Source organism: Lemur catta, chromosome 1, assembly GCF_020740605.2.
Source record: "Lemur catta isolate mLemCat1 chromosome 1, mLemCat1.pri, whole genome shotgun sequence".
NCBI classification, from domain to species: domain Eukaryota; kingdom Metazoa; phylum Chordata; class Mammalia; order Primates; family Lemuridae; genus Lemur; species Lemur catta.
The window spans coordinates 142,568,035-142,585,906 of NC_059128.1; the positions used below are offsets into that span (position 1 = coordinate 142,568,035).

The 17,872-nt window shown below is 42.1% G+C and overlaps 1 protein-coding gene across 2 annotated transcripts in view; it reads right to left on the reverse strand.

The window, feature by feature from the left end:
- The window catches only part of TAF3 (TATA-box binding protein associated factor 3), a 129,144-nt gene extending 118,656 nt beyond the window's left edge, over positions 1-10,488 (reverse strand). Inside the window, exons 1-2 of one of the 2 annotated variants that reach the window (XM_045536037.1) lie at positions 10,099-10,488; positions 4,863-5,105 (exon numbers count right to left, since the gene is read on the reverse strand). In XM_045536037.1, the coding sequence (XP_045391993.1) occupies positions 4,863-5,105; positions 10,099-10,264 (409 nt within the window). In that variant the 5' untranslated portion in view covers positions 10,265-10,488. The remainder of the gene's footprint in view (positions 1-4,862; positions 5,106-10,098) is intronic. The other variant, XM_045536042.1, reaches the window with a different exon arrangement.
- Between the last annotated feature and the right edge of the window lie 7,384 nt (positions 10,489-17,872).

Sequence of the window (17,872 nt, forward strand, 5' to 3'; positions counted from 1 at the left end):
GACATGGCAACTATATATAACGGGATCCTACAACAGGAAAAGGACATTAGGTAAAAACTAAGGAAATCTGAATGATATGTGGATTTAGTTAATAGTAATGTATCAATATTGGTTTGTTAATTATAACAAATGTATCATACTCATGTAAGATATTAACAATACTGGAGACAGTACAGAACATAAGAGAACTCTCCACACTATCTTCTCAATTTCTTCTGTAAATCAAAACTGTCCTAAAAAATAGTCTATTTAAAATTTTTAAAAAATAGAAACCCTAAAAGTGGCAACATCACAGTATCTTCACCAAGTTTAAGCTGAGCTTGGTAAGTTTCCTGCAATAAGTAAAACAGAGCACATGGTTTCTGTTTCTCTCTTTTCTTTCTCTTGAAAATATTTTGAACCCATCGACAGACCACCTAGAAGACCGTCACTGACCAGTGATCGAGTGGCCACACTCTGAGAACCGAACAATGACTTTGGCATGGTACATGGTACTATTTTCAGACATTCCTCAGCACAATAAAATAGGAAGCAAAAAATATGGTTTTGGTGTGAATCTGAAAATATGTATGGCAAGCTGGGGAGAGAATGTTCTTGGATAAAACACACTGGGTACCAGCCATCAGAACTGTAACAGTCCAAGCGAAAATGTGCATGTATAAAATATTTTCAAAGAGGTCTAAGTTCTAAACATATAATTGGATACAGTAGGCAAGAGCTTCTTCCATACCATCTCCTCTGTCGTCTCCACTCTGCTCATAATCAAACAGCTCCTCAGTCAAGTACTAATGGCTATGCCCGCCCAGCCCAGCCCAGCCCAGCCATTAGTCCGTGTTCCCTCAGCTCCTAAGCACACGACGATAACACCGTTTTCCTTCCAGGGTCCCACCCTGTCACCCGGGCTGGAGTGAAGTGGCGCAATCACAGCGCACTGCAGGCTCGAACTCCTGGGCTCAGGCGATTCTCCCCCCTCAGCGTTCAGAGTAGATGGACTACAGGTGCACCAACACACACAGCATTACATCTGTTCTTATTATAGAGTGACGCCATACATGTATAGCTTATTTCCATTCCAAAGCAAATTCCTTAAGAGTGAGAAAGGAAAAGTGAGAAGAGAACTAACATTGTTATGTGTTTTCTGTGTTAAGAAGCACTGTCCTATTTTATACAAATAAAAAATATCTCACTCAATCCTCCCTACCACCAATACGGCAGGTTATTATCAAACCTCTTTTACAGATGATGGATATAAAGTGGAGAAAGGTAAAGCGGCCTGGGAAGACTACAAACTAAGTGACTCGCTCAGTCATGTCTGAGTAACCCTGTGAAGTCCATGCTGTGTCTATGACGGCTGCTGCCACCCAGGCCTCCTGTGTACCCACACTGACCACCGTGCTCGGAGCGCTCTGCGCAGAGAGATGTTCCAATGCTTTTATGACACGCACAAAGTTGAATGATTGATAAGAGCAGAGCCCCAGGGCAGTACTTTACTCATAATGTTTTATGACCAAAGTCTGCCCGTCTGTGGCTCTTAAGGAAGTAAAAGGAAGATAAAAAGCTTGGTGAATAGTATCATTATCACAGTTGTTCACCTCTGTACCACACTTTGCACTGTTAACCAGAATACTAACAACTGTCTAACACGCTGTACCCATGGGGGAAAAAAAAATTTCAGATTGTAAACGATTTATTAAGTTGACTTATGTGGCTATATTAAAAAATGGTAACCACAGGATTGCGTTTTATATCCTTTGCCCATGAACGGGGAAGAAGGTTCTGATAAGCATCTCACTGCACTGCCTATCGCTCACTGCACCCTCAGGAACCACGTGCATCTCTTATGAATCAGCAATATTTATGCTCCTTAGGTGATGCATAAGTGTTTGCTGAAAACACTTGGTATCAGTCTCATGCCTTATGTTATTTTCCTTTTAAAATATTTATAATTTATACTGCCTAAAACTTTAAATAAGATTCTTCTTTTGCTTCAAATAATCCAGGGAAGAAGTCCAAAAATTTATTGTAATAGTGATTTCAGCCAGAAGTCAGTATCTAAAATCACTAAATTGTTTTTCATGCTGCTTCACTACCCAATATAAATCTGATAGCTTAGTTAGATTTCCTTGGCAGTATTTATACATGATAACTATATATAACACTTTAAGATAATTTTATTGTGTAATATTTGCATGCTATAAAAATAAAACAAGAGGAACCAAATGGTTAAGTGTAGATTATTATCAAAGTCCTAGCTTTGGTTTTGGGTAGTCAGTTTGTTAGGGCTTATTATTAAAAATAACTCTAAATAGATGCAGGTCATGCATGGACCAATGATAAGAGTGTGCATGAGTCAAGGATTAATATTAATCTCCCCCAAAAAGGATTAATCCAATATTGTTCATCGGACTCCAAATATTTTTTTAAAACAGGGAAAAAATATCAAACAATTTAACTATTAAATAGGTGGTGTATTAGGAGACAGAAAAATAAGCAAACCACCAGACACATTTAGGAAGCTCCCAAAGGCACAGAGAATGTGGGCTAAAGTATTGAAACAGGAGAAGACAGTAGTTCTGGCTCATTCACGTGCCATGTGATAGTGCACACAAGTCTTGGTTGTTAAACTTGACCACTGTCTATTCACTGATAGAAACTTATGATGATCGCTTATCATTCTATGAATCACTGATGTACTAATTACTTACATATTAGCGTAGTGTCTTTTCTTTAGTTTCTTCCTCTATATAATGCCTCAAGTTTTCTCCCAGCATTTGATTACCATTCATGCTTTCTCAGCACAATTACCAATTTTGTGTGCTTACTTCTAAGTAGCCTTTCAGCTAAAAATTTCAGAGCCATACAAAGATTAATTCTGAGTACAACAGGACATATCATGGATTGATAACTAAACATTACTTTCATGAAGATGTCCAGGATGCTTAATAAATCATATATATATGTATTTTTTTTTTTTTTTGAGACAGAGTCTTGCTCTGTTACCTGGGTAGAGTGCCATGGCATCAGCCTAGCTCATGGCAACGTCAAACTCCTGGGCTTGAGCAATTCTCCTGCCTCAGCCTCCTGGGTAGCTGGGATTACACTACACGCCACCACACCCCTCTAATTTTTCTATTTTCAGTAGAGGTGGGGTCTCCCTCTAGCTGGTCTCAAACTCCTGATCTCAAGCGATCCTCCTGCCTCCAGCTCCCAGAGTGCTAGGATTACAGGCGTGAGCCACTGCATCCGGCTGAACAAGGGGTTTAAATAGAACTTTACATAGGAGAATATAAATAGTAAGATTTCCTCAAAGGTAATAAAGGCCACAAATACAAATATATTCAAAGCGGTGGGGTGGGGAGAGGAAGGACAGAATTTTAAGCAGTTGCTAAGGGAAGTTGGGGATGGCTGAGGTGCATCTGTAGATTTCTGAGTTCCACTGTTAATGACAGCAGTGTGCCTGAACAGGAGGATAAACAAGGAACTTCCATGGGCAAGACCCTACAAAGGATATCTGCACACCAGTGTTCACAGTAGCATTATTCACAAGAGCCAAAAAGTGGAGACGACCCAAATGTCCATCAATGGGTAAATGGATAAACAAATGTAGAACATACATATAATGTAATTAGTCTGCCTTAGAAAGGAAAGAAATCCTGACACATGCTACAACCTGGATGAATCCTGGAGACATTATACTAAGTGAAATATGCCAGTCACAAAAACACAAATACTATGTGGTTGCACTTGTAAGAAGGACTTAGAGCAGACAAATTCATGAAGACAGAAAATGAACGGTGGATCCCAGGGGCTAGAAGTGGGGAACGGGGAGTTATGTTTCATGAGGACAGAGTTTTAGTTTAGGAAAATGAAAAAGTTCTAGAGATGGATGGTGGTAATGGTCATCACACAATGTGAAGGTACTTTCATGTCCCAGAACTGTACACCTAAAAATGGTTAAAATATTGCACACTAAGAACCAGGTGAAAAAAAAAAAAAAAAGGTTAAAATAGTCCATTTTTGTTATGTATATTTTACCACAATAAAAAAATATAAATAAAAGTTATTAATATTTCTGGCATCATATGCATCGTCCTGAAGTACACCTATGGTTTTACATTGTTTTAAAAAAAGGAAAGAAGTTAATTGCAACTTTTCTATTTTTTACAAGTATTTTGTACCTATATTAGAGACCACAAATTACTTAAGTACCTCTTTAGAATCTTAGTGAACCTAGTGATCAACACGTAAAATCACGCAGAAAAAAGGGACTCTGCCATGGGATTGACCACTGTGGCTGATTAGCTACCATTTCATAATCAAAAGTTCGATATGATCAAACAACAAACATCTCTACTCATCACGAACAGCAGAAATAAGTCTGCATAGCATCAGTGAATATGCACAACTCATTCACTGTTCCCAGTAAAACGGCATTGAACTTACATTAATGTTAAGGGGGAAGGGAAAGAGCAACCCCAATTTTTCTTTTTTGTTTCAAAGGTTTTCTAATTTACTTACTATCCCATTCTCATACGTCTGCTGGAAGACTTCCCTCTATGTCACATTCTTTTCTTCCCTACTTAAATTGACAAAGGAGACAAATGCCTCATCGGGCATATCCCTGATTACGCCATGGCTCTGCCTGGTAATGTCAGTTGCAAGTTTGTTGATTTAACAGTTAGAATAATTTGTAAGTCACATTAAAATATTTTGATTGCATTTCTAGAATTTGTATGTTGGCATAGCATGGAAAGGTAAGATTAAAAATCACTTAAGTTCCTTCTTTGCAGGAAAGAGTGAAAAAAAAATCACTTAAAATAGTGACTACTATATGAGGAAGAAACAAATTAACGATCACAAACCTTCTTGAGAAGACACAATGGGTGGCATGTAATCAGGAATGTATTCTTTTCTTTCCTCGGCATCTTTACTTCCAGGTTGAGGAAACTGAAGCACGTTGTTCTTGCTAACAGGAAATGAAGGGATTTGATGTGGGAAAGTAACAGGTTCAATATTGTGAATATAGTCTTCTAGTTCATGCAGACTAACCCCCATCAGTTGGAAAGCTTCACCAACATCATCCAAAATTGGGTCTGTTCGGCCATCTGAAACAAAGTCAAAAGTAAATCCAATTTGAAGAAAATCCCATGAATATCTTTTACAATATTAAGAAAAAAAGTATTAAGTAAATATATACCTGAGAATCATACGTGCTATATATTTAAAACCTAGTTATTAAAAAGAATTTAATAGATTTTAAACAGAATATCACATTATTTAAATATTAGAAAACTGATCTTTTTTTTCTTTTAGCAATGGAGCCTCCCTCTGTTGCCCAGGCTGCAGTGTAGTGGAGTAATCATAGCTCACCGCAGCCTTGAATGCCTGGGCTCAAGCGATCCTCCTGCCTCAGCCTCCTGAGTAGCTGGGACTATAGGTACATGCCAGCATGACTGGCTAATTTTTTTATTTTTTATTTTGTGTAGAGACAAAGTCTCACTATGTTGTCCAGGGCTGGCCTAGAACTCCTGGCCTCAAGCGATCCTCCCACCCTGGCCTCCCAAAGTGCTGGGATTACAGGCATGAATCACTGTACCTGGCCCAGAAACCTGATTCTTAAAGTCAGTTTTAAATATAATCTGATAACTAACTAAAACACCACAGACAATCACGCTAATGATCAGCTAGTATAGAACAAATATCGAAAGTAGTGTACAGATGGTCAAAAGTATCTGGAGCAGTGACTAACACAAAGTACATGACCCATAAACATTACTATTATTATTTTTACTATCAAATAATTAGTGTGCCATATTGATTAAGTAAACATCCATTATATTTCCTCTGTTGTTCACTGATGCATCTCTGGAACCTAAAACAGTGGATGCACATATCTGGCACTCAATAAATATCTGTTAAATGAATTATACCATCAAATCAATATTTTACATCCAAGAATATTTACAAAAAAGGACTCAGGTCATAAAATTTACATATAAATTTTCAAATGTAATTAGAAACCACCACATAAAATGGAGATAAAAAGATAAAAAGTTAGATATAGTGACATTTTCTTTACAAAAGTCAAGTTTTTCCTATGCCTACCATTAGCAGAACTTAAGGTCTTTATATCCTTTTTTTCCTTTTCTTTTTTTTTTTTTTGAGACAGGTCTTTGCTCTGTTGTCCAGGTTAAAGTGCAGTGACATGATCATAGCTCACTGCAGCCTCAAATGATTCTCCTGTCTCTGCCTCCCAAAGTGCTGGGATTTAGAAGCAAGAGCCACAGCGCCTGTTTGGTCTCTCTACATCTTTAAAACTTTCTATGAAAACTCCAATTCCCGATTTTCAGTAGCCTAAAGCATTTTTTTTTTTTTTACTGAAATCTTCTATGATCACTTCAAACTCAGTATCTGAAATTAAATCACGCTGCAAAATGAAAAGAAGACTCCAAACTTTGCAAGAATAGGATATGTGTGTGCTAACACACACAGAAAATTCTGGAAGGGTATATAGGCAACAGTTAACAGTGCAAGGGCATGGAAGCTGCAGTAGAGAATGGTGTGGTTGAAACAGGAGACTTCTAACTTCAAACACTTCTGCGTTCTTTGAATTTTCCACAAGTATGTGTTACTGCTGTGATATGCAAAAAAGAAAAAACAAAACTAATATTCATTCTTCCTCTTACTGAACATAGACATGCATTTCAACTCTACTATTCCTATTAAAACCATTATGACTGTCCCAGTCTAAAAACCATAATCACTTTAACTGGGCACGGTGGCGTGCACCTGTAGTCCCATCTACTCAGGAGGCTGAGGTGAGAGGATCTCTTGAGCCCAGGAGTTTCAGGCTGTCGTGTGCTATGATCGTGCACACCTGTGAACAGCCACTGCACTCCAGCCCTGGCAACAAAGCAAGACTCCATCTCTAAAGAAGAAAAATAAAAAAAAATGCAATCATCTTAAATTCCTTCTTATGTTTTGCAATCTCAACCCAAGATCTTCTGGTACTTTTTCTCCCACGCCCCCTTTTTTTTTTTGGCTATGATTTCAGACTTTTTTCTTTCTTTCTATTCCTACTATCACTATATATCAGTATAGTTCCAAGTTCTGCCCACTTGAATCTCCTTTGCACTTCACTGTCAGTACAATTTTCTTAAAATGCCACTTTAATCCTACTATCCCCCAACTTAGGAGTATGCAATGTTTCCTGCCATGTTTCAATTCTTTTGTCTCACTTTTAAGTCCCTCTATAACTTGACTGCACTCTGTTGAACATTTTCCTCAAACATCTTTCAAATGAACTAGCTACACATGATCATCTTTCTGGGGCTTTTATCATGCTTAATCTCACTTGGACATCTTAGTTTATGCTATTCTCTAACCTGGAATATTCTATACCTTTATACAGCCATACTTCATAGTTCAACTCAAATCTTATCTTTTCTGCAAAGTAATCCTACCCAGGAATCCACAGTCTGCAACCATCTCTCCTTTCTCTTACTCCTTTTGCATTTACTGCCTGGACCATGCAATAAGTAACTTAGAGTGAAGCATCTCTCTGAAGTAACTCAGAATGAAGCATCACTCTGAAAGTTTTACATCTGCTTTCACTGCATACATACGTATTTCATACATAATACAATATGTAAGAGTTCAAGACCAGCCTGAGCATGAGCAAGACCCTCATCTCTACAAAAAATAGAAAAGTTAGCTAGGCATGGTCCCAGCTACTTGGGAGGCTGAGGAAGGAGGATCACTTAAGCCCAGGAGTTTGGGGTTGCAGCGAGCTATGATGATGCCCCTGCACTCTAGCCTGGGAGACAGAACAAGACCCTGTCCTCCCCCCCTCAAAAAAAAAAAGAATGAAAGAAAGAAAATGAAAAAAGAAGAGAAAAAAGATTTAAAGAAGTAGAACACAAGATTGCATAGTGGTAACCAGTGGTTACAGAATTCGATTTTAAAATAAAGTATAGAAAAAAAAATCTAAAAATATCTAATAGGCATACCAAAATTAGCATTAAAAAAAAAGTCACCAAACCACAATGGGGAATTAATGAACCTGACAATTGCATTCTCACCGAAACCAAGAAAACTGACTACAGAAACTGGGTAATTAGGAAGTAGGCTTACATTTAAGCATAACAATGATCCCTTGATGACTTTGGAACGCCTGGTTACATGGAGTGCCAGCACACATTCTGGATGCATATGAGGCACGAAAGTAACTATGTATTCAGGGGATATTTTGAGTACCTAAAGGTACAGAACATCTGTCCTTAGAGAACTTAGTAGTAAAAATATAGTCTATATGCTATGATACTAGCGTAACAGTAACAGTATACTCAAAGATCATGGAAGGCTCCACAAAGGGAAAAAGCAAAAGCCAGGAGAGTATTTTCTGCTACTGATGGACTTTCAAGATAACAATGAATGCACATCACTTTGCAGTTCCAAATTTAGAAGTATCAATGAAATCAAGCATTCAGTACACACCCATTTTTTAGAACTCAAAATGTGAAGTCAATAAACAGCTATTATGGTTGTGGATTATCAGTTCATTCATTTATTCAACAAATGTTTCCTAGGTGCTTATTATACTATGACCCCATAGTAGGTTACAGAATACAAACATAATCACTTTGTCTCCTGGGGGGGAGGGAGAAAGAGATGGGGATTACAAAACCAAGGTGATGAATAACATAACGGAATCATGCACAGAACTATGAGAGCAGATAACATGAGTTCCCTAGAGCAAGTGATAAGTACATCCCAAAATGTAAGTAATACTACTAGTGGACCAGGGGTGAAGGACACTCTAGGAAACAGCATGCATATAGGAATGGATAGCTTAAAACATTTTGGAAAGGCAAGATAGCTCAGCACAGTTGCAGATTAGTATGGCAGGGGGGGCAGAAGATAAGAAAAATATTAGCTCACAAAGGGAACTGCGTGCTGCTAAGAGTTTAGATGTTTAGCCTGTAACCAATGGAGTGCAGTTGAAATATTTTTTGAGAAGAATGACAGGATCAGATTTGTGTTGGGATAGATTATTTTGGCAGCACTGTGCAAATGGGAAGGGAATTTGGAGCCTAAGAAGTACAGCGTATCTATGAGTCTCAATTTTTCGGTCTAGGAAAAACTTTAACAAAATATCCTACGGAACACTTCATCCAGTTCTCCAGCTTTACTACCTTAAAAAATCATGACCTGAAACTTAAGTAAGCAGTAGTCACCCCTCCCCAACACACACACATGCTTGCTTCACATCAACATGATGATGTGAGCTTCTATTAAAATATTCCATTCTTTCTATCAAATTATTAAATACCATTAGCTATAGATACTACCACATACTATTTATAAAAACCCATAAATACTGTAGCCCAGATTACCTGGAGGACCTTGTAAATTGCCTATGATCCCTCTATCACACTTTGATAACCACTGACATACAATTATAGAGGAGGATGTCAATGGGTCATTGACACATAAGTGAAAGTTAATCTAACCAGTGAAACTGGCAAAGTCGACCTTGGGAAACAGTAAGCGGAGGTGTTATTTATGAAACGAACAGGTACAGAAAGAAGAGGCAAAGTCTCTAACGGAGCAGAGCTGTCAACGAGTCTCTGTGTAGTTAGGAGCTAAAGAATGGCCAGTCTTGTATGAAACGGCCGGTAGACGGAGCGCCTGTGACAACTAGTTGTAGTAGTTTGCGGGCAAGAGAGGAAAAGGACCAGGGTAAAAGAGGGTGTAGGGCATCCTGGGGGTGACTCTACTCGCCGCAAACGTGAGACAATGAGAAAGATCGAGGCACATTTCAGAGCGCAGGAGAGGTAGGAGGGTGTGGAGCCGGGAGCGGAGACTGGGTTCCCGGGCTGGTGGCGGGAAGTTAGCGGATGAGGAAGAGGCACCCCAGGGATGACTGAAGTTCGCAGGGGCAGTGGAAGCCCAGGGGCGTCGGAGGCTGAGGAGGGAGCAGATCTCAGGGCGGAGTGCGGGACGCAGACCGCGGGGACGCCGAAAGAGGACGGGGAGACCGGAGGTGTCACTCGTGACTTGCCGGGGCAGCCCTCCCGCACCCAGCCCGGTACTCACAGAGCTCGGAGTACCGATGGCAGCCCCGGCCCAGCTGCTGCAGATAGCGCTGCAGCACGTCGGTGAGGAGGTGGCAGGCGCTGAGCTGCACCGAGTCCCAGCCCAGAGCCTGGCAGATCTGCGCCACCGAGACCCTCAACAACGACCTGGAGTAACTCTCGCACATCCCGCTGCGTGGACGCCACCGCAGCCCTTGCTGCCACCTCTCTCCGGCCCCGCCGCCTGACCTTAGCAGAGCCCCCGATTCATCCTCTAGGGCCCCCGCGGCGGGGAAATCGTCCCCTGGACCCTGGGCGACCACCTCAAAGCCCCAGCAGCAAGGAGCGCGCCTGCCTGAGAGCCGCCATTTTGGACTCGCTCCGCCTCCCGCTGGACGGCCGCCGGGGCGAGGCAGCACGAGACAAACGCCGATCGCGCCGATGAGAAAGCTCCGCCCCGTGGGAGCAGAGCGACTGTCTCGGTATCGCCCCGCAGGCCTGGCAGGCGGCCGGAAGCGGCCATGCGCAGCGCAGGTGAAGGGCGCGCCCGGGACGGCAGGTGCTGGGGCCTTCCCGGAGCGGGGGGGCGCTCACCTGGGGAGGGAGGGCAAGGAGGGCGTCTGTGCTTTAGGGGCAAACGAGGGAGCTGGGATATGACATTGAAATGTTAGAGAGTTAACGTTAATAATGTCGATAATGTGGAAGCGTTAAGTGTTAGTTTAGGGAGCTCCCCCAAATGCGGGTCTGATCTGGTCTTGCCTCTGTTAAAGGGAAAAAAAAAAAAAAAGGGAGCTGCTTGCCACTGTGTAGATTAAATAATGTCCAGGCTGTTCAGCATGTCACTTGAAGTCCTTCACAATAGGGCCAAGACTAGGGCAAGAGCAAATTAATGGGAGACCCCCCCCAAAAAAAACCTCAGTAATTAAGATCAATAATATTTTAATACGGTTTTTCTAAAAAATTCATGCCATAAACTCCAGCCTCACTCACCTCATCTAATCTTAGCCTTGGTTCCAATATATATATATATATTTTTAACAAAAGCAGGTGAGCTGGCGGTGGACTTTTAGTTTGCCGATTTGCGCATTGCCACCATGACCCCTCCAGGGAATGGGGAACCCAGTTGTCCAGAGAGGGCAAACAAGTACCTTAAATCATTGATGCAGGCTGAGTGTCCTGGGAACGACTGCCTTCTTCCAGAGCCTTCTTCCAGCTCCAGCTAAATACTGCTGGATCTTTCCAAGATGCCAGAAATCGAGATTTTTGTGATCAATATCTTGATTTTTTAAATACAATATTGGGAACACATTTTAAATTTTAATTTGCAAGCGAAACTAATCCCACAGTTAGGTTAGCTAGATTCAGCTTGTGGGTAGCCAGGTTGTAATGGCTGATGCACTCAATGTCTTAATATGCCCTTCTGTGCCTGTCACAGCGTATAGTATATGAGGGTAAGTGGCTCCCCCAGTAAATTTGTGACTTTCCGAGTGACTCTATATCCCTCCCAGGGACTATTCCAGAACTTTGAACATAATAGTCAATATTTTTAAAAGTCTTGAAAACCCAATAGAACTGAAAATATGGTAGTACTTCAGCTGACAATCTGCAGAGAAGCAAGATACTAGGTGGCAAAATGCCTATAATATTTACTCTGTTGACATTTCTGTCCGCAAGATTGTCAGGGACTTTTTTTTTTTTTTTTAAGAGAAAGAATCTTGCTCTGTTGCCCAGGCTGGAGTACAGTGGCTATTAGGGACCTTTTTGCTGGTAAATCTATGGGGTGCTTCACAGTGCTAGCCTTACCTGATCATTTTGTAGCCATTTAATAATGTTGAACATTACCTTAACTTTGAAACTCTCTTGTACCTTGGATTTCACAAATGCCTCTCCATCCCTGTGTTCCTCTTCATTTACCTGTGTATGGGGGTGGGGGAACATTAACCCCTTGAACTTTTGTTTTGGAAAATTTCAAACCTACAGAGAAGTTGAAACAAAATCACAGACACAGGTATACACTTCATCTAGACTCACCAATTGTTAACATTTTACCTCATTCACTAGATATTTTTGTATTTATATATACATGCAAGTAGTATCTGTTTCCAGAACAGTTTGAAAATGTTACAAACTTTAAGTCACAAAGGGTGGCACTGATTTCTGCCTCCAACCTGAGCTTCAGGAGCGATTTCAAAGGTATGTTTCCTCAGCCCTGCCCCGCCCATAAATTCTCATCCCACAGGTCAAGGAACCAGCCGGGGGTTGTGCCAACATCCTAGTATGTTTATTCCAAGGACACATTCAGGAACCAGGGAACTGGCCACTGAGTAGGTCCATAAACCCCGTGGACCAGTGTGACCCGCTGTGCCTGGGCCAAGACTCCAGGTATCACTTGGTCCCAGGTGCCCCCAGTCTAACAAGGGGCCCCTGATGACGCTGCATGTCCTGGTTTCGTTCTCAGCTCAGCCCCTGTGTTCAGCAGTCCTCAAAATGTGTGGGCATTCCCTTTCCGAGTGGATGGTTACCTGAGTCAGTGGCTGTCAGCTCTTTTGTGGAAGGAATGTGGGGAATTCTTACCTTATGTATTTGGTGTTGCAGCATTCTTCCTCCTAAAGACTCAGTCTGTCCTTCAGTTGCCAAGAGTTTCAGTCTGAAAACTGGCTCAGGTCCCGAAACTGGGCAAGGGATTTTGACTCGTTATTGGGGCCACCTGTTACCCACTCTTGCAGTATTTTAATTGTGCAGATTGAGTAGCCCACTTGTTGGCTATCCATCGACCTCACCCAGGGGTTCACCATTCTATGAACAAGCATCATGACTCACCAGGTGAGCCCACCCTCTCTGATTTTTCTTGCCCTTTATATTGCATTCACATGGTTTCTGACCCTAAGCAGTTATGCACTGCCACCTGGTCTCTCATTGCAGGGTCCCATGATCTTCATATTTTTTGAATATCTTGTTTGATACATTGTACCAGCTTGTTTCCACTGTTACACCACCCCAGTTGTCCACTGCTGGAAAGTTTTAGGACTTGCACATTCAGGAACTGCTACCGTGTGCCAGGTAGCACCCTTGTGCTCCATCCACCCTGGTGCCGAAGTCCTTACTGCCAGCCAGGTGGGTGAGTCCTTACCGCCAGCCAGTTGGGTGATCCAGCTCCAAAATTCCATCTTTGTACCTGGTCCCTCAGGGCCCCCTGGTACAAACTGTCCCAAATTGGACTCCCAGGAGGCGATCTCTGAGATGGAGATTAGGTGCGGAGAGGTGCTTCTGGGCTTACCACCTGGGGAGGGGGAGAGGAGGAGGGCGGAGCAGAAAGCAGTATTGGGGGAGGGAGACATTGAGCTGCGGCTCACAAAGGCCTCAGCCAACCCCACAGAGAGCTTTAAAGCTGGGGGCCGTCTGGCCTCAGGCAGTGGATGCGGGCTGCTTCAGGAGTGGGCCATGACCTTGGGCAACGTGATCTCCAGTTGAGGCAATTCCAAAGCAAGTCCCAGCTGGGGGCTCTGTACTTCCTGCATTCCCCGGAGGTCCTTCTGAGGGGACTCTGGATGGTGCCTAGTACCTTCCACCAGACCCCAATACCACAATCACATTCAACACACTAAGACTGATAAAATAACATCACCCAAAATAAAGTGCATAGCAAGATTTTTCCTATTGTCCCCAAATGCCTTTTGTAGCTTTAAAAATTTTTTAAAACCAGGATCAAATCAAGAAAACGTTCAGTGCATTTAGTTGTGATCTCTCTCTCTTTAGTCTCGTTTAATTAGCTCAATCTCCTGGTTGTGGTTGTGTTTTTTCGTTTGTTTTCTTTCATCTTTCAAGACATTAACATGTCTGCAAAGTCCAGGACGAAGGTTTCACAAGCTTTGACTGTTTTCTCACTTGATTAGATTGAAGTTGAACATTTTTGGCAATACTACTATACAGGTGATCTGTGCTGCGTGCTGTAGCACATCAGGTGAGCACGAGTCAGTCTGTCCCATTAGTGCTGACAAAGTTGGACAACTTGTAAAGGAGGCATCTGCCAGATCCCTCCAGCATAAAGTCACCTTTTCTTACTTTGAAATTAATAAGCATCCTCTAAGGTGATGGTTTGAGACTACCTGAAAACACTGCATCTCCACACCTTCCACCACAGCGGTTTATTGGCATCCATTTCTGATCTCTTACTGCATGGATTATTACATTGGTGGTGACAAAGTGGTGATTTTCCTAATCCAGTCACTTACTCTACATCTGTTAGCAGGCACTGTTCTGTAAAGGAGAGTTCCCCCACCCTTTCTCCTATCGCTATGCGGTCGGGATTCTTTATTCACTGTGTTGCAATCCATTATCGTCATGATTCTTCTGATGCTGAAATTGCCCCGTATTTGGCCAGTGGGGGCCCTTTCCAGCACCCGCTGTGTTCTTGCACTGTGTCACTATTGTTCACTGAGCATTTCCTTCCTTGGTGGCACTGCGTGTTCTGTGTTCTAGGCTCACCTTGTGCCTCCCCTGTCCTAGACCTGGAAGTAGCCACCTAAGGGGCCCGTTCTTCTTGGCAAGGAGCAGTACTTAGAACCAAGATGTGAGTGCTAGCTTACCTTCCTTACTGCAGGGGTATCATTGCTTCAGAGGCCTTGTGGTGGAAAGAACTAGAAAACATGTTTATTTTTAAAGTCCTAAGTACATGATTCCAATCTAGCACTCCATGTTCCTTTCCTCCTCCCGTGTCGTGTTTGTGTGTCCTGTCCCTCCTAAAGTGAGAGCCCTGGCTTCAGTAGTATCAAAGGCTGGCTTTATCCTGCAACGCCCTGGCCTGCTTGTTAAGTGTCTGTCCTCTTTTCATATGCCTCATCCCCGTGGTTTTAATCATTAGCTATATATAAAAATGACTCCTTAATATAACACTTTATCTCAGTTTTTCCCTGAGCGTCCTACTAATGTAGCTAACTGTACCTAATGACTAATTTCTGCTTGGGTGTCCCACATACAGCTCAAACATAATTAATGTTTGATAGCTGTCCAAAACTAAACTCATCCCTCAATAAATAATGCCTGCTAGAACAATTCATTTTGCAATGGTGTAAGCTGTGGAGTACAGCACAACTCTATGAATACACTAGAAGCCATTGGATTGTACACTTTATAAGGGTAAATTCTACGGCATATGAATTCAGTAAAGCTATTTTAAAAGAGAATGATTAGAAGTGAGAACAGTGGAAGCCAGGAAACAGGAACCAATTGCAAGAGCAGCAGTAGCGACAATAGCGAACAGCTGCTTTCCTTAGGAGCTGTGAGGAGTTCACTGTCTGTAGACGGCTTAGTGGGGGGCACATGATCTATAGACCAAACTTCCTTCTTGAGAGCGGAGCTGTGGTTCACTCCAAGACTCTGGCTCTCATCATTCTCTTGGAGGACGATGCAAGTACTGAGGACAACATGGCAAAGTGGAGTACTGGGGTGCAGAGGTCAGCGCTAGCAGAGGGTTCCAGCTGGGCACGAGTGGGCCCTGACTTCAGCAAGGGCATCATGTTCTATTCAGTTGGTGCCAGCAGAAGCTCAGTGACTGCACAATTTTCAAGCTTAGTTTCTATTGATAATAAAGATTCTGAAAGCTGCAAATATTCCATGTTAAAGCCAACAGAAAAACAAAGGGCAAATCATAGACAACAGGGGTTGTGATGATGGAAATACAATACTGGAATATTAACATTAATAGACCTAGCCCTTTAGGTACTGTCCAGATGTTTTCAGAAAATATGATAGCGGTTTAAGTTGTGTAATAAGCCTTATTAGTAAGTAGAAAATATTGATCACTAACTGCACTGTTATGACACTTAGTAAAAGGAGAGGACGTAACTTGGGGGAAAATGTCACCCTTACTCTTCAAGACTCCCTCCTATGGGTCTAAACTGCACAGCGTGGCACATCCTGTGCCTTTCCAGACCATCCTGCCTTTCTCCCCGTCTGTTAGCAGTTCTTAGAATGTGTCTGAATCCTGACCTGAAACTTTGCTTATTCTGCTTCCTTGGCCTGAAAATGCCTTCCCACCTCACTGGTTTGCTCCCGTAGTTTAATTTCTACTGTTGGTTGCTGGTCCTTGAGGACTCAGTTTAGACCTCACCTCCCTGCAGGCTGAACGGCCTTCCCTGTCCTCTCATCTCCCCCCAGATATGAGTTGGTGTCCCTCCTATGTGTCCTCCCCAGTTATAACACATCACATTTGTCACAATTTGCTGTAAACTCCTATAGGTGTTTTAATTATCACTGGATCTTCAGAGTGTAAGAGTTCCAACACACAGAAGAGCATCACTACTGCTCTGTTGAACTGTTATCACTTTTACCTAGATCCCTTAACCACGTATCTAGCACTTAGTGTGTCAGAGTCTAAGTATTTTGTCAACATTAGCTCATCCAATCCTCCTAACAACCCTGTGAGGGAAGCCCTATTTTAATCTCCATTTTACAGATGTTAGAACTGAAAGACTGCATAACTCACCCAAGGTCACAGCTGGTAAGGGCTGAGCTAGCATTCCAACCAGAACTTTGAGAGAGAGAGAGAGGTGGGGTAGGGAGAGAGCAGGGAGATGGTATGGCATCCCAGAGAAAAAGGGAGATGCCAGGAGCTAGGCCAAGTGGCTTGCTGCTTTCAAGGGGATGAAAAGAAAAATAGTTAATTGAGCCGGGCATGGTGGCGCATGCCTGTAGTCCCAGTTATTCAGGAGGCTGAGACAGTAGGATCGCTTAAGCCCAGGAGTTTGAGGTTGCTGTGAGCTAGGCTGACCCCACGGCACTCACTCTAGCCCGGGCAACAGAGCAAGACTCTGTCTCAAAAAAAAACAAAAAAAGAAAAATAGTTAATTGTTGTGAATTGCTGCATCTGCTCTTTCTTCTTAACTGCAAGCAGATAATGGAATCTGCTGTGTGAAACTGCTGCATCCCTTCCCCTTGCTTTAGGGACAAAGTGACTTTCCCCTCAAGATATGATTTTGGGCTGTGTTTAAAGTCTGGAGATTGTCCCCCATGCTGTCATCCAGGAACTTCTCAGGAACTACTCCAGGCTATAGAAAACAGATGCTAAAAGGCAGTTTTAGTCAGTTGGTCTAGCAAGTGTAAAAAGATTTACATTTCCTTGTGTCTGCTGGGCTCCTTTGAGATGTTCAGGGCTCTGCAGGGCACCTGTTCCCTAGGTGGAGAGGGAGCAGAGCACAAGACCCACAGTCCTTTCACTAACCATTACTCTGTGCACACAAAACTATTTTCCCTTATGTGGGGTTGTTGATAAAGCAAATTAAGTCCTTCTTCAGTTTTATTTCTTAAGACCCTATGCTGGGTCTGTAAGAAAGCAGCACAAGAGAAATGCAACATTTCTAATAAAAATGCTACTTCCCTGCCTTGAGTTTGGGTGTCCTTTGTAGCTAACCAGATGGTATTTAAAAGTAGAGTAAAAAACTGATAATGCATCTTTGTCTAACAGCAGTTACACAAACTTCCCTAATTTCAAATTGCAACACAAATAAAAGGGTTGTCACTAATATGCAGAGACTTCATATTTCAATGAGAAAAAGATTTAAAAAAACCCTCAATTAAAAAATGGGCAATGAGTAAGTGGGCAATTGTATTTTCAGTCAAAAGATTGTTATAAAGATAGACAAGGTTTTAGAGAATGGGGGAATCAGTCTCATACACTGTTGATCCAAGTTTATAATCTTTTCAAGAACAATCTGCCAATGTCTATTAAATGTGAAAAGGTACACAGTTATCACTTCCATTTATAATAATTTAGTCCACAGAATTACTCAGACGAGCAT